Source organism: Alligator mississippiensis, chromosome 12 (assembly GCF_030867095.1).
Source record: "Alligator mississippiensis isolate rAllMis1 chromosome 12, rAllMis1, whole genome shotgun sequence".
Classification (NCBI taxonomy): Eukaryota; Metazoa; Chordata; order Crocodylia; family Alligatoridae; genus Alligator; species Alligator mississippiensis.
This window is the reverse complement of record NC_081835.1, coordinates 20085445-20109741: the sequence shown is the minus strand read 5'-3', so window position 1 is coordinate 20109741 and position 24297 is coordinate 20085445. Positions and strand designations below refer to the sequence as shown.

Sequence of the window (24297 nt, the reverse complement as noted above, 5' to 3'; positions counted from 1 at the left end):
GGTGATGGGTGATTGTTCTTGGGCTTTCTCCCTAGCTTGCTCCTTCAGCCTTTTGGCTAGGGCAAGTGAGACTAAGGGGCATCAAACTCCAAGGCCTCCAGACTTGGGGCTTTCATGCAGAATGCTTGTCCTGGGTCCTAGAGTATCTGAAGCTCCAAGTGGAAGAGTTTGGCAGGTAGGATATTTGCTGGTGGTTGTGCCATGCAGACTTGAATGGTTGAGCTCTTCTCAGTTGATAGAGTTGGGAACTGATGTGGTTGATTTGGCCCCTGACATGAAATTAAAAAAAAAAAAAAGGGGGGTGACCCAGCAAGCAGTGTAGCCCAGATCTCTCCAACCCCCTCTGAGGCCAACAGGTGCTGGGTTCTCTTCCACTCTGACGCACGTGCACACCCACTCCTCTTTCCCCTTGGCACATATGCACACATGTTGCTGTTATTAGTGTCACACTCACAAGCTGAGATTGCTGCCTGCTGAAGAGGCTGGTCTAGGTGCATCTCCAGCACATGCCTACCTGAGCTAGGATGAATGGGCCCACTTGGTGCCACCAGCAGTTGAACTGTGGCAGTACATTGCCCGCAAGGCCAAGCAGCTCGAGCTCTAAGCCATCCCAGGACCCGAGCCGGCTCAGGTGTGTTCCCCTGGCAGGGCCTCATGAAGGTTTGCCAACTGAGAGTGGCCCTGGCCCCACCCTTTGCTGGTAGTTTTCAGGGCACTGGGCCTTTCCATTCTGTCAATCCCTCCTCCCCCCTCGTCCCTGACAGCTTCTGCCTGCCTTTAGCTCAAGCTTGGTGCTGTCAGCTCCCTCTTGCTGCTGCCCTCACCCCTGGGCTACCTGCTGCCTCTAGTAGCCATTGTCCTGCCTAGGCAGAGCCCACCGGCCTCTGGTGGTAGCATGCCCCAAGCAGCCAGCAGCTGTGATCTCTTCCTGGGGCACCTGCGGGGTGTTACCCAGGCCTGCTCTGAAGCAGCTGCCCAAGAGGAGTCTCCCTGAATGAAGCGATGGGCCTGGGTTTGTCATGGGTCTTTGCTCACCTGAAAGCCTGCGGGGATGCTTGCGGGCTACAGGGGCTGCATGGAGGCATGAGCTATGAGCCCCCAGTGCCTGGAATTTGAGTGGCACCTAATTGTCCGCTGTCTGCCCTTCCTAGCTGCACCAACCCGGCTGTGCCAGCATTGCAGCACCCCTGTCCTAACAGTCCCCTCTGGTGTCTGTTACACTGCATTGCTGCAAAGCCTGGCTCTGCTTGGGCTACTCCCTGGTGCTGGGAGCCCTGAGAGCAGGATTGGGCCAGGTCCAGCTGCCAGGGCCCCATGCTGCCCAAACCACCTCTGTTCCGGTTTTCCTCCCCCACTTACCTCACCACTCTCAAACCACAGTATCTATGCTTCCTGATCCAGCTGCTACAAGTGAGGGCCCTCCCTGAGAGCTGGTGAGCTGGTAGACTAATGTGGAGAGGCCTTTGTGCTTGCTGGCGTGTACCCAGGTTCATAACCACCCCTGGCCTCAGAGCCCTTTTGGTCCCCAGCAGCTCTACACCCGAGCAGATCTCCTGGGTTCTGGAGGGAAAGGTGACTGGCTTCTGCAGTGCTCCACATGGCCCTGACCTGTTTTCTCACCCATCCTCCCGTGGGCCTCAGGGAACTGAACCAGGAGGCAGCCCCCTCCAAGAGGGAGTCACTTCTTCCTTCCTCTTCCTGAGACTGAAGAGTCATGCGGGGCCCTAAACGTCAGCTGAGCAGCACAGGGATGCCTCCCTTGCACTCCTGCTGCTTGCTACACCCCTGCCATCCAAAGAGGTGCTTGCAGCAGTGTGCCCGATGCTGGAGAGCCACGTCCGTGCACGGGTAGGACTGACTGAAGCAGAAGTCACCAGGTCCCGGCAGTGGGTTCCAGGGGAGCAGACTGGAACCAATAGCACATTTGTGAATGGCTCCATGCAGCCCCACCGCTTGGTGTGGAGCAGGGGGCTCCAGGAGGTACTGTGGGCTTCCCCCTCGGCACTCCTACTCACAGCTTCCCTTCCCTTCCCTTCCCTTCCCTCTCAGGGCTTGGCTGTGTTGCTTCTGTTCTGCGTCCTGAATGAAGAGGTGCAGGAGGCCTGGAAACTGGCCTGCCTTGGCAAGAAGGGGCAGAGTGAGGAGGCAGCCAGGAGTGCACAGGTGGGTGATGGAGCGGCTTGTCTTTAGGCTGAATCATGGGGAAAGAGCTGTGTCCTCCTCTCAGCCTGTCATTTAGCTGCCTGAGGGGCAGTGCCTTCCCTCGGTCATCCCCGCTGCTCCAGGGAGGCAGTGGGGGAGGTCCTGAGCCAGAAAGCACCTGAGCAGAGGGTTGAGCTCTGCAGCTGGACCAAGCAGCCACATCAGAATGTAGGTATTGCCAGTCCCAGGGAGCCCTGTGTTCCCATGTGGAGGCATCTGTGCCCCTGGGAAAGAAGGGGACGCCTTGCTGGGCAGAGCCCTGGGGGCTTCTGAATGGGCTCAGGCCCCTGTCCCCTCTCTGTGGTGATAGACCCAGTGGGTGGGAGTGGGACTGTGACACCCAGATGCAGCAAACAGACTCCTAATGAAGCCTCCACACTTCTTCCTCACCAGGGCCCCAGTGCATACAACAACACGGCGCTGTTTGAGGAGAGTGGCCTCATCCGCATCACCCTGGGGGCCTCCACCATCTCCTCAGTCAGCAGCGTCCGCTCCGGCCGCACCCACTCCAGCCAGCGGGGTTACCTCAGGTAGGGTGTAGGCTGGCAGGGCCCAGCCTGGCAGCGGGGTGGTAGTGAGCCCATGCGTGCATGGCTGTGACGTGATGGATGTGGCAGGGTGAGGGTGCTTCTCTCCTCCCAGGCATTGCCTGCCAGCCCTCTGGCCCCTTTATTGTGGATGAGCAGGACTCCTGGGTTTCCCCCAGTACCTCTGCTGACTCCCTTCAGTCCTTGCCCATAACTACCCCTGCTGGTCCAGCCCTGGAGCTCAGCCAGTGCCCCTAACTCCTGGCTCACAGCCCATTGCTGTTCCAGTCCTGGGCACCCAATGCAGCTCTGCACCTCAGGCCTAGCCCTCCAGGGTCTCTGCCTCTGTGTCTTGTCTTCTCTTCCTGGTGCTGATGCCAAGTGCAGAAGATGAGAGGATAGGGCTGCATTACCCGGAGCACTGCCTGGTAAGGAATCAGGGTCGCAGTCTTGTGCCTGGTGTGTTTCAGAGAGAACATGATGGCGCGTCAGGGCTCTGCCCTGGATCACAGCCTACTCGGTCACACCGGCCCCACGGACCTCGACGTGGCAATGTTCCACCGTGATGCAGGAGGAGGTAAGGCTGGTGCCCAGCCCTCTCACATTGCTATGAGTGTGGAGGGGCCCCGGACTGCCCCAAAACAGCAGCTGCCATAGCATGGGGCAGGTCCCAAGCTAGCGCGGAGGCTTTGGAGCATAGGAAAGGCCATGCTGGGTCAGGCTAAAAGTCTGCCAGCCTGTGTCCTGTCTCCCACAATGGCAAATAGTGGATGCTTTAGAGGAAGAGTCCAAGGAACAGGGGGGGTATGGAGCAACCCAGCCCCTGCCATCCCTCCCAGGCACCAGCAGCAGGTCACATCCCCAGCTGCTGTGGTTAACTGCTGTCAGTGGACCTGCCCTCCAAAAGTTGGTCCAGTCCCTTTTGGAACCTGGTTATGCTCTTGGCCTTGACAACAAGCGCCACACATGAGGGATGTATCTCCTTCAACTTTGTGCTGCAGGCATTGGCTCAGAGCACCTGCCCCTACCAGTCAGCCTGCTGGTTCCTGAGTCTGCACAGACTGTGATTAAGGCAGAAGGGAGCAGCCAGAGTCACTCATAGAATCGTAGGAAATTCAGGTTGGAAGGGACCTCGGGAGGTCATCTAGTTCAACCTCCTGCTAAAAGCAGGACCGTCCCCAGCTGGATCATTCCAGCCAGGGCTTAGTCAAGCTGGGCCTTAAAAACCTCCATGGATGGTGATTCCACCATCTCTCTAGGTAACTTGTTCCAGGGCTTCCACCCTCCTAATGAGAAAGCTGTTCCTAATATCCAACCTAAACCTCCCTTGCAGCAACTTGAGACCATTGCTCTTTGTTCTGTCACTCAGCAGCATCTACCCTTGGGCAGAATGGGAAATGATCTGGCTAGTTACTGGGGGAGAAAACAGGGCAAGGTGGGGCTGTGACCTGGGCTGCACTGTGGGCAGTGGCCTATGGTTTTCAGGAGGGGAGAGCCAAATCAGGGGGTTCAGCTGAGGATGCAGGCAGGAGAACCCCATCCCACACTGCCCCCCTCCTCTTCCAACCTCCATGTGTCCTGCCCAGATCAAGACTCAGACTCGGACAGCGACCTCTCCCTGGATGAGGAGCGCAGCCTCTCCATCCCCTCATCGGAGAGCGAGGAGAATGTGCGTCTGCGTGGCAGGTTCCAGCGCCAGTTCAAACGGGCCGCACACAGCGAGCGTCTCCTCACCAATCCCTCCAACACCACTCCCAAGGGCAAGTACCACAGGAGGGTCCTGCCAGATGCTGGGGCCCTGGCAGTCAACCAGGGCCTGGAGTTATGCAGACCTGAGGGTGGGAGGGAAGGGTCTCCACCCACAGGGCACTTCTGAAACACCTGTTGTTGATGCAGCATGATGCTTTGCTAAGATAAAATCTAAACCTGATGAGCCCTGGGACTAGCTAAGAGGATCCAGGCCAGGCGGGACTGCAGGAGAGGCAGGGGAATGCCACCACCTGTCCTGTCTGCTGGTTCTCCCCTGTGAGTCCCACCAGCCCACTGCAGGCTGTGAGTCACAAGATTGGAGAGGCCTTGTGAATTGACCCCTGTGAGCATCACAGCAGGTCCTGCTTTTAGTTGTATCCAGGCATAATGTGTTCTTCCTCCCCTGCGGTCTTGCCCTGCCCCTCCCCAGATGTGGATGGCAATGATCTGATGTCCTACTGGCCAGCGTTGGGTGAATGCGAGGTTCACCCCTGCTCTCTGCAGAAATGGGGCTCTGAGCGGAAGCTGGGATTCGACATCAATAAGGATGCAGCCAACAACAACCAGCCAGACCTGGCCCTGACCAGTGGGGACGAGAACTCCCTCACCCAGACCCAGCGCCAAAGGAAAGGTAACTACCCTGGGTGGGGGTGGGGACAATTGCCCCAGAGCCCTGCCAGTGCTCCTGGGCGCATACTGTACATCCTGTTGACTGCATCCTCAGAGCCTTGCCACACCCTCTGCCCATGGAGGACTGGCACTGCTTGGGCAGACTGACCATTCATGGCTTCTCTGCATGCCTACTGGCATTAGACGTGTCTCTGTTCTGGAGATGACAGAGTGTAGGTGCTGGCATCCTGAAACCATCCCAAACACACCCAGCTGCAACCTCCTCCCCCCCATGGGTCTCACAGAGAGGGGCAGCACAGCCCAGGTCACTGAGCCAGTCCCATTGTCTGGGAATAAGGGGGATTTTCTCTGCCATCCCCAGGACTTGCTTCACTCTCGGCTTTGCTTGTCTCCTGCAGGGATTCTAAAGAATCGCCTCCAGTACCCTCCAGCTCTGCAGGGCTTGTCATCTGTGGGCAGAATGACCAATGAGCTCTCTTGGTACAAAACGTCCACGTTGGGTCACCGGGCTGTTCCTGCTGCTTCCTATGGCAGGATCTACTCAGGGGCAGGCAGCCTCTCCCAGCCGGCTAGCCGGTACTCTTCCCGGGAGCAGCTCGACATGCTGATGAGAAGGCAGATGTCCAGAGAGCAGCTGAGCAGGAACAACTCGGGGGAGCGTTTGGAAGCTGTCCCCAGCAGGCATGGCTCCAGGGAGCAGCTGGACACCATCCCTAGTAGGCATGGGTCTAGAGAACACCTGGAAAATCTACCCAGCAGGCATGGGTCTAGAGGGGACTTAGACACCTTAGCTACCAGGTATGATCAGAGCGATCATGGGAATACACTTCCCAGGAGGCAGGGGTCTAGAGACCATCTAGATATGTTACCCAGTAGGTTTGGGTCGAGAGAACAACTAGACTGTGGGCCAGTAAGAGAAGTCTCTAGGGAGTGGCTAAATACATTACCTAGTAGGCAAATTTCTAGAGATCGAATGGACACTTTGCCAAGTCGAGACACATCTCGGGAGCAGTTGGATCTGCTTTCTCGAAGACGGCCTTCAAGGGACCAGCTTGCATCAGCTAGGCAACCTTCAAGAGAGCAGCTGGACTTTTTATCCAGAAGATCTACTTCCAGGGAGCATCTGGATACAGTGCCCAGTAGGCATCCATCACGGGAAAATTTAGAGTCTTTGTCTAGAAGACAGCCCTCCCGAGAGAACCTAGAACCTCTTTCTAGGAGGCAGTCTTCTAGAGAGAATCTGGAAGCAGCTGCCAGCCAACACCCTTCCACGGAGCAATTAGACATCCTTTCTTCCATCCTTGCTTCATTTAATTCCTCTGTCCTGTCCTCCATGCAATCCTCCAGCACTCCCTCTGGCCCACAGACCACGGCAACTCCTTCTGCAGTGCAGACCTCCTCAACACCTTCTGTGCCGTGCCCTTCCACACCTCGCTCTGCGACCTCCCACAGTATCTCTGAGCTGTCGCCAGATTCAGAGTAAGTGTTGCCCTTTCCCAGAGGCAGCATTCAGGTCAGTCCGGTCTGTGCCGTGTCTTGGCCAATGGGTAACCTTAACCTCCAGCCACCTTGGTGCTCCTTCTGCCCCTAGTTATGTTCGGTATGGGAAACATGAGCAATGCTACCAGGCTTCTGACTGCCCTGAGGTATAGGGTCTGAAAGTGCCTAATACGTGTGGATGGGCAAAGAGCTGCTCCAGGGCTGGGGCTGGGGCCAGGGCCAGGGCCCTGGAGCAGCTCCCCACCCAGCCACACGCCCTGCCAGGACTGCATGTGCCAGTCTCCATGGAAGCCCTGGCCCAACAATGTCATGGCCCCACCGCTCCTGGGGTCTCCATGAAAACTGGCCACAGCAACACGGGCAGAAGCTGCTGGGAATTGGAGTCTACCACAGGCCCAGTTGGATCTGTGGGCCAAGCTTTGCCTTCCCCTAAGCTACAGAGAAGCAGTGATGTCCCGTTTGACGTATTGGGCTTGGAGGGGTGGTATAAAAGGAGGAGCGTGCCCAACACCTGAGCCCAGCACGTGTCAGCCTCATTTGAAAGCCCTTTCCCTGCACTGAGTTCCCTTAAATCCTTCTTAGAGCTGGGTGTCCTCCAGCTCTGTTTGCCTTGTCTGCAGTGGTTGGGCTGGACGTGAGGACTGGGCCCAACCCCTCTCCTGTTTCATGCCACCTTCCCCCTCCCACACTTTGGGTCCTGGGCCCTGCCCTCAGAGAGGGAGATGGGCTCTTTCCCTTTCTGTTCCTGGTCCTTTCTGTTCCTGCACCTGTTCCAGGCAGTGCTGCTGTGTTCCTGTCCTCACAGTGCTGACATGGGGCCATTTGAACCCATTTCTATCCCCACTACACTCCCCTGCACACCCTACAGGACCCCAGCTGGATTCTTAGCACAACAGACCAGCACAATGGGGGAGGTCTAGAAGGCATCCTGATGCTTGTCTAGAAGGCATCCTCAGGCTCCTGTGGGCAGAGGATGTTCATCCCTGTGCTATTGCTGCCATGTCCTGGCAGTGTCCCCCCTTTCAGGGTGCACAGTAAGGAACAAGCCTTTCAGATGTGTTGGGCACAGGTGCAGGCAGGAGGCAGAGCCCATCCATTGTCTTATACCTGCCTGTCCTGGGCATTGTTGCTGGTACTGATCAGCACGTGTTGTGCTTTCCACAGCCCCTGCCCTTGGGCTTAGACCAGCCAGAGAAGAAGGAACAGGGAGCAGAGCCCCAGGGGCTTCATGTATTAATTTTGCTCTCCTTTCCCCCATGCAGAGTCACGAGAAGTGAGGGCCATTCCTGAGGGGCCCGAGCTGCCTCAAGAGCAAAGGAAGAAGCAGGGGTGTTCGCCTGGCCGGACCCTTCCAGCAGACGGTCAGGGTCCCTGGGGGGGGCAGGCGCCTGCAAGGAGAAAACTGACAGTGGTTGGAGGCCTGAAGGCACCCCGCCTTCCCCACCCATCATTGCTGGAGGACTCGTGGGCCACGAGCCAGGCAGGCTACGCCAGCGCCCCTGGGAGTAAGGGGTCTCAGGTACCTCTGGGCCAACTGAGGCTGCACCGGCCAATTGCCTGCCTTGACAGGGTGCCCCGGAGCAGGGAGCAGCACTACACCATGAGCAAAACCCCCTGCTGGTGCCACTCGTTAACATATCAGAAACAAATGGATCGAAATCTTCCTCTCTGAACCCTTTCTACACTGTGTGTGTGCGCGTGTGCGTGTCCTGGAGGTGGGGCGGGGGTGGGGAGGGTTTTATACATTTTGTATCTTTGTAATCAGAGAGAAGAGAAATTTCTATGGTTATTTTTACGGAACTTTCTGTTCCTGTTGCCGCGATGCTGACGGCGACTGCAGCCAGGGTCTCGCGGGGCTACGGCCTCCCCAGCGCAGGCTCTGGGCAGGGGGAGGCCAATGTGCCGTGGAGCCCCCTCCCAGCGAGCAGTGTTCTTCAGGACTCTCCTGCATGGCGTCCCATCCCGGGGCTGTCTCCTGTTCTTGGGGAAGCGACAGTGCCAGGCAGGCAGAGAGAGGCAGCAGTGCCTCTGCTGGTGCCCCAGTCCTGACCCACAGCACTCCCTGCCCCCCTTGACCCTGCCAGTGCCCCTCCTTCCTGACGTGGTGCCCTCACAGTCACCCAGGCCAGAGCCCCAGGCCAGCCATGTGCACCAGCCTTCCTCTGCAGCCCCCATCTGAGTCCAGAGCAGAGGCTGCCATGAGAGGGGTGAGCTGGTGGAGCCCCCCCGGCCGTCAGTCTGAGCTGAGCTGTGTCACTTGCCACCAGTTAGTAACGGGCAGAGGAGAAAGAGCTCCAGCGTAGTGTGTCTGTTCAGCAAGCGGGAAGGCAGGGCTCATTGGGGACAGCTGCTGAGGCACTAAGCCCTCTGTGAAAACTCTGCTTCACATCCTAGTCTTCCTAGACCTGTCTTGCCCTCCCACTCCTCTGGCCACCCCCCCACAGTGCCCTCTGACAGCACTGGTGATGGGAAAAGCCTCTTGGTTCCTGATCCAGCATCAAATATCAAGTGTTTGCCTCTCTCCGACTTGGATGTATAAGGGCAACCCCCCTCCTGCCTATAATCCTAGGAGCCTTGGGGTTGGCACCTGCCACAGAGAGGGGGGCAGATGCCATGGGGAAGCCTGGGGGCTCAGTGGGTAGGTGGGGCTGTTTCTTTTAGAGCTAGCAGTCTCCCAAACTGCAGTCAAAGGAACAGGCACTGAAAGTGGCTTAGCTGGTACAGAAGCATGGGCTGGGGGCACCGGCAAAGCAGCCTCATGCCTCCCTCCCAGCACACATGTGAGCTAGTGACTCCTGTGCCTCTTGCCAGGAGAGTGTGTTCCCATCTAGCACAGACCCCAGGTGGGAGTAAATGAGGGCCCAGACCGAGGTCCCCACTCAGATCCACACACACCCAGTGCCAACACTGCTCAGATGCAGCTCAGACAGGCCAGGATATCAGGAGAGAGGACAGGCACTGTAAGCATGGTAGCAGTTTGAAATTCAAGCCACTCTGGATGCTCACTGCCCCTTCCCCCTCCAGTGCTCCCTGCTGCTGCCTCAGAGTGTACCGAATCCCCCATGAGAGTGCAGAGAGCTGCAAGCTAGCCAACTTCCCTGCCCCTCTTGTCACTTGTGTATGCCCCTGGAGGCAGAGGCGCTACCTCCTGCTGCCCACAGGGGTTGCTTCTGGTGCCCGCCCCCACCCTCACTCAGGGGACTGTAGGCCCCTAGGACCCACACCACAGCCTGCTTGGGTGTGGAAAGCAATGTGTTTACAGCCCTGCCCCTGCCGTGCTCTGGGCACAGCACCCAGGGGACCCGTGTCTCTTGCTCCATGTGCTGCACACGCTCGCAGCGACGGTGCACGACTTACTGCCTTATTCCTATGGAACCCTGCCGCTGAACTGTGCAGCGAGCGCATAATGTTTACACTAGGAAATGTTTTCCGCTGCCTGTCCGTGCAGGCTGGACTCCCCTGGTGCTGTCCAGGTCCTCCCCAGGTGGAGCCTTTGATCTGCTGGTGGGGACGGAGAACATCCTATTCTCAAATACATTCCATAGTTTGCGGCTGGTGAGGGGGCCTCATGACCTTCTGGCCTGCTGCTTGGTCAAAGCCTAAACATGGGAAGGGGAGCCCCCATCTCAGAAATGATTGACCAGCCCCAGCCAGAAGGGAGTGAGGTGTTTTGGCAGTGGAGAAAGCCTCAGAGATGGGCACATGGATACAGCGGCTGCCCAGCACCCTGCCTGTTTCCAGATTCGAAGTGCTTTCATGGTGGGCTCAAGCCAGGTGTGCAGCCAAAGGGCTCCATGCAAAAAAGAACCCTGTCCTCACCCAGAAGCACAGGTATGGCAGGGGCAGACACCCCCACCTGTGCCTACGCCCCCATTGCTCATCTTAGTGCCATGCTGCCTTCAGGTACAATAGTTTGTCTCCACTGTTTTTTCAGGCTGTATGTCCACAGGGCCTGGGTCTTCAGGTATGACACTGGTCCCTGCATATGTCTATCTTTGGCTGATGGTTGTACCCATCCCACTTTGTGACCTGCTGGCATCAGAGCTGTTGGTCACTGCTGAGATCTGTTTGGGGGCTTGTTTTCTGATTGGGTTTCCAGGGATGCACGTTCTTCAGGAGGGCTTGATTCATGTGGGTGCTGTCTGTCGGCTGGAGGGTTTATTTCAGTGCAGGGGACTCTGCTTCTCAAGACTACGTTGCCATTGTGGGTGCAGGGAGACCTGTCCCCAAAGCACCTTGGGCTGGGTCCAGCCGAGATGGGCAGACTGTTTCTGAAACCGTAACCATTAACTCTCAGAAGCCTGGTGCTTTGCAGCCTGCTTCATGGAGGGGAGTACTGACTCCTCACCTTGGCAAGCTCTAAGTTTACTGAGAAACACCTGTGCCAGGCTTGGCACGATCACTGTGCTGCTGAGCGAATGCAACCCCTGGCTCTGTCCCCCGCCAGCACATGACTTGGGGGAGAGGCCTGGATTGCCCGCCAGATGCTGCTCCTGCCCCCACCCACTGGTGACACCCTCCTGCTCCATCCCTGGGACTCTGAGCCCATGACAGGAATTCACCCAACTGCCAAATGCTTAGCTAGTGCCATGTGCCAAAAACAAGAGAGCAGCGAAGCCGTTAGCCTTGGGTCTGGCCTCGGTGGCATCGTGGGGAGGCTGCAAGCTACTGCCTCCAAGCTGGGAGTGGCCGGGGAAGGGGGATCCTCTGCCCTCCCTGCTTCTGGAGCACTGTAGTTACCTAGTCGTGCTGTGGATTGTAGTGCTGTGGCCTAGGCTCCGAAGAGCATCTGTTTGGGGTTTGCTTTGTTTCCTCTCCTCCGCCCGGGCTGTGGGCAGGGAGCAGAGGCTCACAGACTCCTGCCTCGGCCCTGTAAAATTGTACCATGAAAGCGCCAGATTGGAAAATAAAAAACTATAAAACCACCCTGGGCTCCATGTGTCATCTGCTCTGGGGTCGGGTGGGGTTGTGCGTTGTCACGGCCTGGGGCAGCTGGACCGCAGCATGCCACACGCTGGGCAGGAGGGAGGACTGGGCAAGGACCAGAGGGCATGTCCCTGGCTCTATGATATGGAGGGTTGAACATGGAGGGTTTGGGGTCTCGTGTGTTACAGTGTATGGGACTGAATACCACCTGTGGAGAGGAGGGAGGCCTGCGTTGCCGCTCTGAGCAATTGCCCCCTGATTTTCCGAAGGGGTGCTGATTCCTCCTGCACCAAAGAGGGCTGTGGGTGTGGCGTGGGGGGCAGTGTGGGCATGGGATTGTGCCATGGGTGTGAGTGGATGGGGCAGCCTGGGGAAGGGGTTGAGCAAACCTTGGGGTGTGTGACATGGGGAATGGGGCCCGCTGCAAGCAGAGAGGTGTTCTGTGCTTAGAGGAATATTCACAGTCCACAGATGACACTGGAGTCTCCTCTGGCCATAGATACAATCCCTACCAGTCTTGTTTGAGTGCCAATCCCCGGTCAGATCAATACTGACCTCTGGCTCTTGGCCAGCCAGCAGCTTCACTGCATTGGGGTGCTCTTGTTGGCGAAGCAGGGGCCCTGAATGTGGCACACATCCCTCGCAGCTTGGGAGATGATTTCATGGCCTCTTGATGTCAAAGGGCTGGGAGGGAGCTTAGGGCATTGGGTGGGGGGGATGGACTTTTCTCCTTACAGAAACCTCCAGCACCTTGAACTGGCCAGCTCAGCCCCATCGCAGCCAGATGACTAGTGATGCCATCCTCAGGTTTGGGATGAGGGTTTGGGCACAGGGCTCATTTCTAGAGCTCGTTGTTCATTGTCCTGGTTCCTAGTGCTCGTGAAAGCACTGGCCAGGGCCATGTCGAGTCAGGACAGGCACTGTGCCAATGTGTCTCAGCCCTGCTTATCCTGGGACTGTACTCATGGCGCTGCTCAGGTCCTGAGGTGCTGACCTGCAGCCCAGGCCTCTGGAAGTGGTGGTGAGTGACCTAAGATAATGGGCCCGTCACGGGGAAAGGAGCTGCCGTGGGTAACCACATTCCTGTTGCCTGGTTCTGAGTCGCTACATCCTCGTGAACCAAGGAGGAGGGCAAAAGGCTGCTCTCTCCCCACCTGGTCTCACCCCGGTGGCAACTGCAGTTGTTTGACCCTTTATGTTGGTTTTATTCTGCCACTTTTGGTGGGTCCAAAAGAATCTCCTGGGGCAATGATTGATCAAAGTGGCAGTGGCATCGCGCTGTAATTAAACCACAGTCCACTGATAGCGGGAGCCCAGTCAGTGCTTACAGGCCCCCCCTTCCCCGAGACCAATCTCCACATGAAACCCTGCCTACACCCTCCGCTGGAACAGAGGAGCCTGCCTCCAGGGGAAAGGAGAGCGAGCCCTGGACCCGAGAGTGAAGGTTGCTATTGATCAAAGAGCCAAGATGCCAAGAGCCAGAGGTCAGTATTGATCACCACATGATTACAGCCCCTGGCTCCATCGTCACTGGAACAAGGGCTGCCATGCCCCACCCTGCCCTCAGCCACCCAAAGTCAGGCTGGCTGAGGCTGCAACTCCTCAGGGGTGACCCCGTGAGGGCCATGCTGTTACCCCGGGCCCAGTCTGTGCTTGTGTGACGTGACTCAGGCCCTCTGGAAGTATTTGCTATTTTGGGGGATTTCTAAACTCATTGCTGAGTTCTCATGGTGCTGTGCTGCCCCGCAGGCCTCCTCATGCACCTCTGGCCTGCTCTACAGCTCCTGGACCCTTACATGTTGCTCTGCTGGTGCCTCTTGATCCTGCCTCCAGCCCTTTGCTTCTCTGGACCTGAAAAGCCTCCTCCATAAGCAAGTCTAGACTAGTGAGCAGCTCCCTTTGAACAAGTTTCTCAGGGTGGAAGCCCCATCCTGCCTCTACCCTTTGGCATGGGTCACTCGGCCATGTGCTCTGATGCTGGGCAGCCTCAGGCCCGTGGCTCGGGTTGCTGGGTGTGAAGATCAAGGCGCCTGCTCTGGGGTTCTCCATGAAGCTTACACAAGGAGCAACCCCACATGCACAGCATGTCTCTCCTCTCTGCATCAGACAGCATCTCCCCAGATAATGAGGACAGCAGAGATCTGGGAGAAGAGGTGGTGGGAGTGTAGGGGCTAAGGAGGTCCAGACTCAGTGGTCTTTGGGGCTTGAATGGACGAGCGAGAGACAAAGTGCCTGAGGAGAAGACCACAGAGGCCACATTGTGGGGAGCCTAGGTGGGAGGACTTCTGAGCAAAGGCTGGGGAGAAGTGTGGGTGGATCCTGTTTCATCTTCAAAGCCACCAGTGGGGAGGAAGGCAGAGCCCAGGAGATGGAAGGTGAGAAGAGGAGGAAAAAATGATAGTACTGGCAATGCGGGGAAGAAAGCAAGGAGGGGAAAGAGCAGGAAGGGGAGATAAGGAGGCTGTAAAGGGCACCGAGCTGTTATCAGCACACTCGGCAGGAGCCCCTTCTGTATATTTATGGCACGCTTTTTCTCCAGGTCGGTGACAGATAAGGGAAGGAATGGCTATGCTGTGCGTGGGAGGAGTCCCGGTGCTAGTGCCCAAAGCCTGTCCCTGTGAGCCCAGACAGTGAGGTGACCCCTCCTGGGCCAGGCACTGCCAGAGACTCAAGAACATGCCCGGCCCAGAGCAGGGAGTGCCCAGCTCCCAGCGGAGCGGAGGGTGGGGGTTGTTTTGCTTTGTTTATAAAATATACATATATACACATATCAGTCTCTTACCAAAACTCAGGTTTGCCACAGTCGGGCACGGCTGTCTATGCAAGCATGCTTTGGCTCCATCCCTCCCCTGCCAGCAGCACCTCCCACTGTGTGGTTGCCTACTGCATCCTCACTTGCACAGGGGATTAACAGGCAGTGTTGCCCTGATGATAAAGACCCAAATCCCTCACTGGGGCCTTCTTGTTCTAGGGGCTACCCCTGGCCTCTTAACTGCCCAAGGAAACATTCAAACCACTCGGGAAATGCCCACTAAAACCATGCCAGCCTCTGCCTCTCTACACACAGCCCAGACCCTGCCCAAGTAGCTGTGATTTGTCCTGTAAGAGAATAAAGTAGTGTCCTGCAGTGAACAACCCAAGCGCTGTGGCTCTGGCTGGAGGGGCATGAGCTGGAGAAGAGGCTCTAGCTACTCTGAAGTGCTGTGGATGGGTAGTCCAATCCCAGCTGTGGGTCTGCCTCTTTCCCCCCAGTGTGGCAGTGGAGCCTGATGGGAACAGGGCTGGTACTCAAGAGATGAGCCCCATTCCCTAAAACCTCATTGCCATACAGCATCCTTGTACAGGGACCAAGGAGGACAGAGCTACCACGTCTAGCACAATAATGCCTGGGGAGAGAGCAGGGCCCCTCATGACTGGGGGAGCTGGTCTTTGCACAGCCAGTGGTTTCTCTGATGAAACAGCTGTACTGTGTGTGGCATCAGCCGTTTGCTGTCAGGATGCTGGGAGGTCTGTCCCAAGCATGGTCAGCAGAGAGCTGTTAAGCTTTGCTGTTGTGTAGCCCAGGGGAAGCACCTTGGCTTCATGAGATGGCTGAAGCCCAGATGCCCCAGTTCAACCAAGACTGTCTGTAGAGTGAGTGGAATTGCCCCAGAAGAACAAGGCAGTCAGGTGTTGGGAGTAGGATTTACAAGCACAAATGCTCCTAGGCAGCTTTGGGCTGACAAGAGGGAAAGGGGGCGCTTTCCTGAGGTGGGGGGGAGCTACAATTTTGCTATGGGCCCAGCCAGTGCCAAAGGAATTTGTCCTGGAGCATGCAGAGCCAGCCAGACACGGGCCTAGTGCTGTGAAGAAGAAAGCGGCCCTGGACATGGCAAAGCATGAAGGGCTGAGACTGTGAAACGTTCCAGAGCCATCCGGACCCCCAGGCAGGCAGGTGTGGGTAGGTATTTCCTTATGGATGTCTGGATCCTTTGTGCCAGCTAAGTAAGTATGTGTGTGTGTGTGTGTGTCCATGCATGTGTGCATGTATATGTGTTCATGTGTGTGCATGCATATGCACACAGGTAAATAAATGCCTGTACACATGTCCCTGTTGAAGAGATCTGTGAGCCCAGAGGGCCTGCCAGGTTGGAGATGTAGAAAAGGATGTGTTTCAGCCTGCTCAGCCTCTGGCCCGTGGAGCTGTGTCATCCAGCATGTGGGGCTCCCCACAGATCTGAAAATTGGGTGTGGGGGGTGGCAGTTAACTAACCTGGCTCCCCTGCTGCCAAATTTCCAAGCCCTGGGGGCCAGATGACGTGGCCCTATGCACAGGACTGGGGCCATGGGCACAATCTGGCATGGGGGCCTGGGCTAGGTCTTTGGGCCTAATTCAGTGCGCAGAGGCAGCCCAACACTGGACCAGTCCCCGTCCCTGTGCCAGGCTGGCCCCAAGTCCTGGACTGGGCCCACAGATTGGGCCTGCCCTGTGGAGCGACCCCAGATTGCTCATCCAGCCCGAGGGGCCAAAAGGTTGGGCACCCCCGGTTTAAGCTACTGGGGAAGATGGGGCCTTGAAGCTGGCATGCACGTGTGGGACAGCTAGGTTGCAAAGTCCCATTTCTGGGCGGAGGTAACGACCAGCCAGAGCAAGGGAAGCTTTACAAGCCTGTGGGCCATGTATGGTGGGAGCTGTACCCAGCAGCCATGGTCTTGTGTGACTGAGTGCTTCCCCCCAGGAATATCCCATGAAGGAGGGAAGCTGCAGCCGCCCTAGCCAGTCCAAGGAGAGCAGGAGGATCTGCTCTTGCTTTAGAGTAGAACTAGCATGGTTTGCCCCAGGATGCTTTGCTTGCGTGGGAGGGGGACCATTCCAGCTGCCACCCCAGAAGGGAAGGGCACAAGGGAGGATGGGTATGATGACCACAGAAGCATTCATGTCTTGGGAGCTTGCTGAGAACAGAGCCCATATATATAATCAGAGGCAGCCCAGTGGTGCCAGGTGAGATGGGGCAGCTCCAAGCCCTGTGCCTGGAATGGGGGGTCGTCTCATTCTGTTTCTGCTCCTAACTTTCCACTTGAGTGTAGGCCACGTGCGTTGTGGGCAGGGATCCCTGGGGGCCAGGTTCTGTGGGGCCCCAGGGCAGCCCCGACAGCTCAGAGAATAGCTTCGGGCTGTTGCATGATTCAGTGGGCCGAGGGCCAGCCATGACTCAGGGGCACTAAAGCGCTTTGTGTGATACCAAATGCTCCCCTACCTCTTCCCACCCCGGGAGTGGGGAGGTGCAAGGGGAGTCATGGGCTCTGTGTGCTTGATTGGGAACTTTGGAACAAGATAAGGTCTAGACTCCTGCACAGCGTGTGCCCCAGAGAATAGGCTGGTCCACAGGATCACAGGGCACAGTACGCCCTGTTCCAGCTGCGGCTCTGTAAACATGCACCATCGCCGGTGGCTCTGTCCTAGGGCTCCGCAGCCTCTGGAAGGCAGGAGCTGCAGACAGAAGTGCTGTGGCCCCTGCCAAACTTGCTGCGGCTGAGGCAGAGTTGCCTGTGACGGGCCCACAGTCCCACCTGGGCGCTGCAGAGGCTCTAGGACGGGGTGTGGGAGCTCCGGGGCCCTGGCACTGCCAAAGCCTGGGGGAAGATGCCTTGGGGGCTTGGGCAAAAGCAGGAGTGCGATGGGGCAGCCTGCAGGGGCAGAGGCTGGCAGCTGCCTTAGGAAGGCTTTTCATAAAAGGAGAGTGCAGAGCCACTGAGGGACACAAAGTGGGGGGCCGAGCACAGGAGCTGGGTGTTGGGGCATGTCAGCTGGGCCACAGACTGGAGGGCTTGAGGGGCCATCTCATGCTGGTACAGAACAGGCCACGTGCCCTCTGTGAGGGTGCTAGAGTTGGCCTACGAAGCCACCGTGGCACGAGGCCTGGCTGCCTGTGGGTGGCAGGGCTCTCAGTGAGGGACCCGAGGCTCCTGGCATGGCAGGAAATACAGGGCTCTGGTGCCCCAAGTTGCTGGGCTGGGCCAGGCAGGCCTGAACAGACTGGGAGCCTGAAGGGCGCTTTCCACGGCGTTTCCTGGGGGTGAGGCACCGCTGGCCCCACCCCACCACACCCCCGCAGGCACGGCTCCCACTAGGGAAGGGTTTACTAGTAGGGCTGCGTGAGACGGCACCGTTCGACTTGCGTTTCGACGGAACAGCGTTTCGTTTCGAATTTCGTCTCGATTCAAAACCGCTGTTCCATTCGCTCCGCTGCTTTACCTGTGTCGATGTTTTGCCCATAGGCTGTAATGGGGAAGCTCGAAACAGCCTATAATTTTGTCATTTCTTGCCTGATTTGGATGAAACTTTCAGGAATGGTAGCCCCTTCTGAGGCATGAAGCCTGCCAAGTTTCAGGAGGATAGGTGCATGGGCTTTCAGGGAAACTGCACCGCAAAGTCTTGAAAGCAAAAAACTCATGTCATGTGTATGTGTTAAGCCACAGCAGAGTCAAAACTGCCAGCATGCTAGCCTCTGCTAAGGCCACAAAGCCTGCCAGCTTTCAAGGCGATAGGTGCAGGGGTTTGGGGGAAACTGCAACTCAAGCAGCTGACAAGCAAAACTCATGTGTTAAGGCGCAGCAGGGTGAACACTGCAGGGCTGCTAGCCCCTGCTGAGCCCACGAAGCCCGCCAGCCGTCAAGGAGATGGGTGCAGGGCTTCTGGGTTCTGGGGCCCTGCACCTCTGGCTGCTGACAGGCAAAACTCGTGACATGGGTGGGTGACACTGTGTGTGTGTGTTAATGTGCGCCCTCACTCAAATGACACCAAGGCACAAAGCAGGGCAGTTCAAACAATGCTATCTTTTATGCATTTTTCTATCCCTCCCCCAGAGCACTGGGATAGGAAGGGACGTCAAGGAAGGATCACAGTCACTGGCCAGCTAGACAGTCAATAATGAGAGCACTCCTTCACCTCACTTCACCCTCCCTCTCCTTACCTTAGTTTCTGCTTCCCTGAAGGCAAGGCCAGCTTGAACTTCAAAACTCAAAATGTTTCAAACATTTCAAAACGTTTTGACTTGCCTCATTTCATTTTGAGGCTATTTCAAAGCTCTGTTTCATTTCGATTTCGCTGTTTCAAGCTCGAAATGAGTCGAAACAGTGTCAAAACGAAACTGCCAGCAAAATTTTGCACATCCCTATTAACTAGGTTCTGCTGGTGCCAGGAGCAGCTGGCTCCCTGCCTACCCCGGGGGCACACGGGTGATGGCAGGCCTGTGGGCAGAAGTGCATAGGTGCAGGCTGGAGGGAGGCACTGAGCCAGGACTGCCGGCTGTACCCTCCCCTGTGCTCCCTGCCGGGGCTCGTGGCTGTGGCTATTCCTAGTCAGGACTGGCTTGGCTCTCCAGACCCATGGAGCTCAACCCTGTACTTTGGGGGTGTGCTGTGTGGCAGGCAGTCTGCTCCACTGTGTTGGGGCAGGGACAGGGTGAAGTCCCTGCCACGGCATGACCAGGCATTCACTCTTCTAGCTGCACTTGGGGAACTGCTGTAAGCACTGGAGCCTTTCCCTGGGTTTGGAAATGGAGGAGCCTTGTGCTCTTTCTACCCTCTGAGTCTGTGGGGCAGTGGCTTATGGCCTCCACCCCTCCCCGCCTGAATGATGCCCCTTCTATGTCCCGTTGGGTCTGGTTTCCCCAAGGAAGAAGAGGAGGCAAGTCTCAGATGGGTGAGGACTCAAGGGGACAGGCAGGCCTGTGGTCTCCCTGCAAGGAACGCTCCTCCCTCCCCTGCAAGGCTTCACCCTTATGGCCTCTCTTGTCCCCCAAAAGCTCAGCTCCCCAGGAGTTTTCACCTAGCCTGTCAGAGGCTGCAAGATGGGGCCTGACAGAGGACAGGGCTGGGAGGGAGCAGTCCCCAGGTAGCAGGAAGCCCCTGGCCAGGGACTTGCCAGGTGACAGTTTGCACCTTTAAACCCCATGACTCAGGAGGTTGTGGAGCCAGAGCTGCTTTAGCAGGCGAGGGAGGGTGGCAGAAGGAGGGAGTGGTGTCTCAAAGATCACCGTCAGGTATTAATAGCGGGGAGGAGAGTGCACGCTTCACTAGAGGGCTGTCAGGCACACGCAGCCACCAGACCCCACAGCAGCTCTGCCTGCACCAGGTAAGAGCCGTCCTCGGCCCCCCGGGAGAGAGTATCTGCTGGAGGAAGGGAAGAGCTGTTGCCTGAGGATGGGGCAGGGGAGACCCCTCTCACAGCAGGGCATTGCTGCAACCATCCCCACCATTAGCCCTGGGAGCAGCTCGAGCCGGCACCTGCTTTGATGCGTTCCCAGAGGCTCTGAGTATTAATCATCCCAGGGTGATGCTCACGCCTGGGGCAGAGACCCTGTCACCATCCCTGGGGTGCCCCCTTGGATGTGAGGGGTGAGACAGCCCCTGGCACAGAGTGGGTTGGTTTGTGGGGGAGCCCGGGACCGGGAGCAGCTGGTGGGGTGCATCCTCCTGGGAGATGCCTCAGCCCCGGGCTCTTGGAGCATCCCAGAGAGCCTGTCCTGGGATCTTATGACAAGGGCCTGGCCTGGGTGTTCTGTCTGGGGATCACCCCCTGGCCCAGAATCACAGGCGTGGTGTGCTGGTGTCAGGGCTGTGGTGAAGGGTGGCACCGCTAGCAGGCAACGTTTTCTTGAGGATCTCCCCAGGACCGTGCCCCTGGATTCCACACCAGCATCCCAGGTGGCAGGTGGGAATCCAGCAGGGCAGTTCAACAGGATTTCTTGGGTTGGGTTGGGTTGGGGGCTCGGGGGCTACTGCTCAAAGCTCTGGGTATGGGCACTATGCTAGGGGGCCAGGCAGTGCTGGCGCTGGGCTCTTGCAGCATCTACAAGGCCCATGGGGAGAGGCACAGACTGAGCCCCTCCTGGGCATCTGTAGCTCAGCGGGGATGGGGCAAGGTGATTTCCTGCCCTGCCTATTGCATGAGGCATTTCAGGGCAGCTAAAGGCAGGGAGGGAGTTTCAGGGCCATCCTCTGGCTCAGCCCCTGTGAGATGGGCTCTGCCTTATGCCTGTGGAGAATGGGATGAGGCTGCCTGCCCATTGAGTTACCATCCCCTGCCCACCACAGGTTTGAGTGCTGTGGTGGGTCCCTGCCCATGTCTGCAAGGCCTTGGAGTGGATGGCCAGTAACATCCCATACCATCTAGCTCTGGGCTCCCCAGTGACTCTGTCTATTGGTGGCAGCAGAGATGCAAGTGCCCTGTGGCCTCTCCAGGGCTGCGTGTGGGAAGCCAGCCCTGCTGCTGCCTGGGCTTTGCCTGCTATGGGCATAAATTTGGGGGCTCAGGTTCAGAGCTGCCAACCCAGGCCTGTCTGCCATTCAGACATGGTGCCCCATGCTCACTCAGGCTGAGGGGCACTGTTGGTGTGTGCCCGCGCATGCACAGGTCTGTGGTGGCACATGTATAGGTGTATGCAGGCACATGCACGTGTTCTGTGCGCACCTACCTACTGTGTATCTGTGCCCACCTAGGCATGACTGAGGGCACTGATAGCCACCAACAGGCACCTGCTGGGAGTGGAAGGCTAATGGCTCTTGCTGAGGATAAAAATTCCTGGCCCTTCATGTGTAACAGAGCAAAGTCTGTATGGCCGTGCAATGTGGCTCTGGGTGTCCAGAGGTGAAGAGACAGGGCCCTCTGAGCGCTCACTGCCATCCCTGCAGCCCACAGAGCCCAGCACAGGACTGCTGTAGCTCACAGAAGGGTGCAATAGACACCAAGCCTGGAGCGGCGGTGTGTGCCCCCTCCCGCCCCTATGCCGGCTCCAGGGCTAGAGGCTGTGACAGGCTCAGGCAGGGCCTTCTGTTGGGCCCCTGTGCAGCCAGAGGCAGCCCAGACTCCTGCGACTGTGCTATGCCCATGGGCAGAATTACACTCATGGCGGCCACATACAGTCCACGGAGCAGGGGACCGTGTCTTTCTTGGGGGATTGGGCTGGGACACTGAGTTGGCAGTGGAAAGAGCTCACTCTTGGCTGCAGTCCTGGAGCCAGCCCCTCTCCCCCATACACACAGCCCTGGCCTGGTTTGGGGCAGAAAAGAAGCCCAGATTCAGGCACTGAGACCAGAGGGTGCAGGGAGTGCCAGAGTCCTGATGGCTTGTGTCCCTTGAGTGCCAGCTGCAGGCCAGTCACAGCACCAGCCCTTTCCTGCACAGCTAGGAGCAGGCTGGCCTGCAGCAGTGGTTTGGCCTCCAATGTCCCCCACAGGCAGAGCTCTGGGCTGGGCTGCCCCCTGCACTGCCCTTGTGCCCCTGGGTCCCCTGTGCTCCCCTCGCCCCAGAGCCTCCTTCAGCCTTGGCCTCTGAAGCTCCTTTTCCTCAAAGTGCTGCGGGCTCTCAAAAGCAACCTGCTAACTCTTCAGCAGCCTCAGCCTCCAGCCTCAGCTGGCACTGGAGGAGGCATTGCAATGGGCTTCTCTAAGCAAGACTACAGTGGCATCAGATGCTGCACTGGCAGAGACAGGCATTTCCAGTGGGGTGTCTCATCACCAGCTCTGAGCCTCTCTCCTCCTCTCCTGAAGTTCAGACAGAAGCTCGAGTAGGTTCAGAGCCATCATGATGGAGCAGACGGAGCTGCGGTGCCGCTCGAGGGGCTACAAGGGGCTGAGCGAGGCTGAGATAGAGGAGGTCGCACAGAGAACCCAGGCTCCCTCATCCTCTATCCGCAGCAAGCTCCATAAGATGAGGTAGGAGGCGCTGTACCCCGTTCCCCTGCACTGGTGCTGGGCAGGGCTGGGGAGGGTGCGGTGGCATGGGGGAAGGGGAGAATGTCAGGAGACGGGCCTGCCAAGTTGCTGATAGGGGCTTTATGACTAATGACTAATAACTAATACCAGTTCTGAGAAAAACCTTTCCTCTGGCCTTAGCGGTGCAAGCTCCAAAGGTGAGGGGTAGAAGGAAGGTGGGGCAGGGAGTGGGCTGGGGGCTGTGCTGGTCCCAGAGGCCCTGCAGCTGCCGGGGGGCAGGGGCAGTACCCTTTCACCCTCATGTGCACTCCTTTGCCCACCTTCTGTCTGGTATGCTCCTGCCCTCTCCATTGCCCAGGGCTCCTGCCCCTGGAGAGAGCACTGTGGGCGCAACTCCTTGGCTGTCCCAGTGCCGGTTGGGCCCAAGTAGCTCCAAGGAGATGAGAGGCTGGAGCCTGTGACCTGCAGGGGCCTTTGTCACCAGCCCCCTCTGGCCTTTTTAGAGGCTTTGCTGGTTATGGGGTTTGGGGCAAGTGTGGGGTCTAGCACCCTTCAGATATTGTGCTGGAGCAGGTGCTGAGGTCTCCAGGGACTTGGAGAGGCTTCTGGGGCTTCACAAGGGTTTTGCAATTCCCAGGATCCTGCAGAAGGCAGCAGTCTGGGGACTCTAGAGCTCCTTCCAGAGGGTGGTAGCTGGGGTGTCCTGGTATACCACAGAGGCGGGTGTTTGGGGTGGACTGGCACAAATATCGCAGGTGCCTTCCCGTCCTTCTCTTCCAGATGTTCGGGCGCTGTTGTAAAGTCCTTGCTGTTCCGGGTCCTGCCCTTCCTAAAATGGCTGCCACGCTACCCGATCAAGGACTGGCTCATTGGGGACATCACCTCGGGGTTCAGTGTGGGCATCATGCACCTGCCCCAGGGTGAGTGCCACAGCCCCTGAGCTCAGAGCTCAGCGTGTGCTCAGCAGGACTGCTCTGGAGTGCAGCTTGGCACCCAGCTGGCAGTGAGGATGGTCTCTAGCTCTCTGGTACCTCCTGGTATCAAATCATCAATGTGTGTGTATATGTAATGTGGGTGTACGGGGTGGATGGGAGCCTGTGAGGGCAGAGGGCTGAGTTGGGGGATGTCAGGGCACAGGGTCTGGGGTTCAGTGTGGTAGGGCAGAGAGCAGGCCTGGGGGGCTTGTGGGGTGGGGGGCATGTGTGCATACTGGCTGAGCCTGTCTTTACCTAACTCTTCTGCTGCCTTTGCTGTGTCCAGGCCTGGCCTACGCGCTCCTGGCAGGGCTGCCTCCCGTCAACGGCCTCTACTCCTCCTTCTACCCCGTTTTCCTGTACTTCTTCTTTGGGACGTCTCGGCACAACTCTGTGGGTGAGCAGGGGGTCCAGGCTGGAAGTTGTGGGGTCCAGCATTGCCAAAGAGACACTTATCAGCAACAGGCACGGGGGAGAGCACCAAGAAGCACCCAAGCCTCCTCCCCCCATCCCGTGGAGGCTGTACTGGGCTACCTCGCTAGCCTGTAGCTACTCAACTGGCTGGAGTCTCCGGGGTTCTGGAGATCACTGCCTGCCCTCTAGGCAGGTGTGGGTCTTCCAGGCCACCAGTGACCCATGGGCAAACTTCTCACTTCTCTGATGAGTTCTCCAGGGACTCTGATGAGTCTGATACTGGTAAATAAGCAGCTGCATTGCTGTGTATATGTAATGTGGGTGTACCTGCTGTGTCTGAGACCTGACTCCTCACATGAGAGAGTCCTAAGCGGGCAGGACTGAGCTGTGCATGATCTGCTAGGAGATCCGTGTGGCCACAGCTCCTGTGTCCTTACCCTGTACTCCCACCCGCAGGCCCCTTTGCTGTCATCTCTGTCATGATCGGCAGTGTGACAGACTTGATGGTGCCCAGTGGCGACTTCATGGAACCGGTCAATGGTACCAACAACACGATCCTTAATGAGGCCAAGAGGGATGCTGTCAGGGTGGAGCTGGTGGCTGCACTCACCATCCTGGTGGGCATCTTCCAGGTGAGCAGGGCCTGCAGGGCAGAGCAGGGAGCAGCCTGGGATCTG

General features: G+C 57.7%; 1 protein-coding gene across 1 annotated transcript in view; it reads left to right on the top strand.

Moving 5' to 3' along the window:
• The window catches only part of CELSR3 (cadherin EGF LAG seven-pass G-type receptor 3), a 103752-nt gene that overhangs the window by 56495 nt on the left and 22960 nt on the right, over positions 1-24297 (top strand). Inside the window, exons 30-41 of the mRNA XM_059715998.1 lie at positions 2050-2163; positions 2596-2732; positions 3200-3306; positions 4316-4489; positions 4909-5109; positions 5507-6587; positions 6700-6754; positions 19508-19650; positions 22068-22232; positions 23013-23152; positions 23493-23603; positions 24077-24252. Of these exons, the coding sequence (XP_059571981.1) occupies positions 2050-2163; positions 2596-2732; positions 3200-3306; positions 4316-4489; positions 4909-5109; positions 5507-6587; positions 6700-6754; positions 19508-19650; positions 22068-22232; positions 23013-23152; positions 23493-23603; positions 24077-24252 (2604 nt within the window). The remainder of the gene's footprint in view (positions 1-2049; positions 2164-2595; positions 2733-3199; positions 3307-4315; positions 4490-4908; positions 5110-5506; positions 6588-6699; positions 6755-19507; positions 19651-22067; positions 22233-23012; positions 23153-23492; positions 23604-24076; positions 24253-24297) is intronic.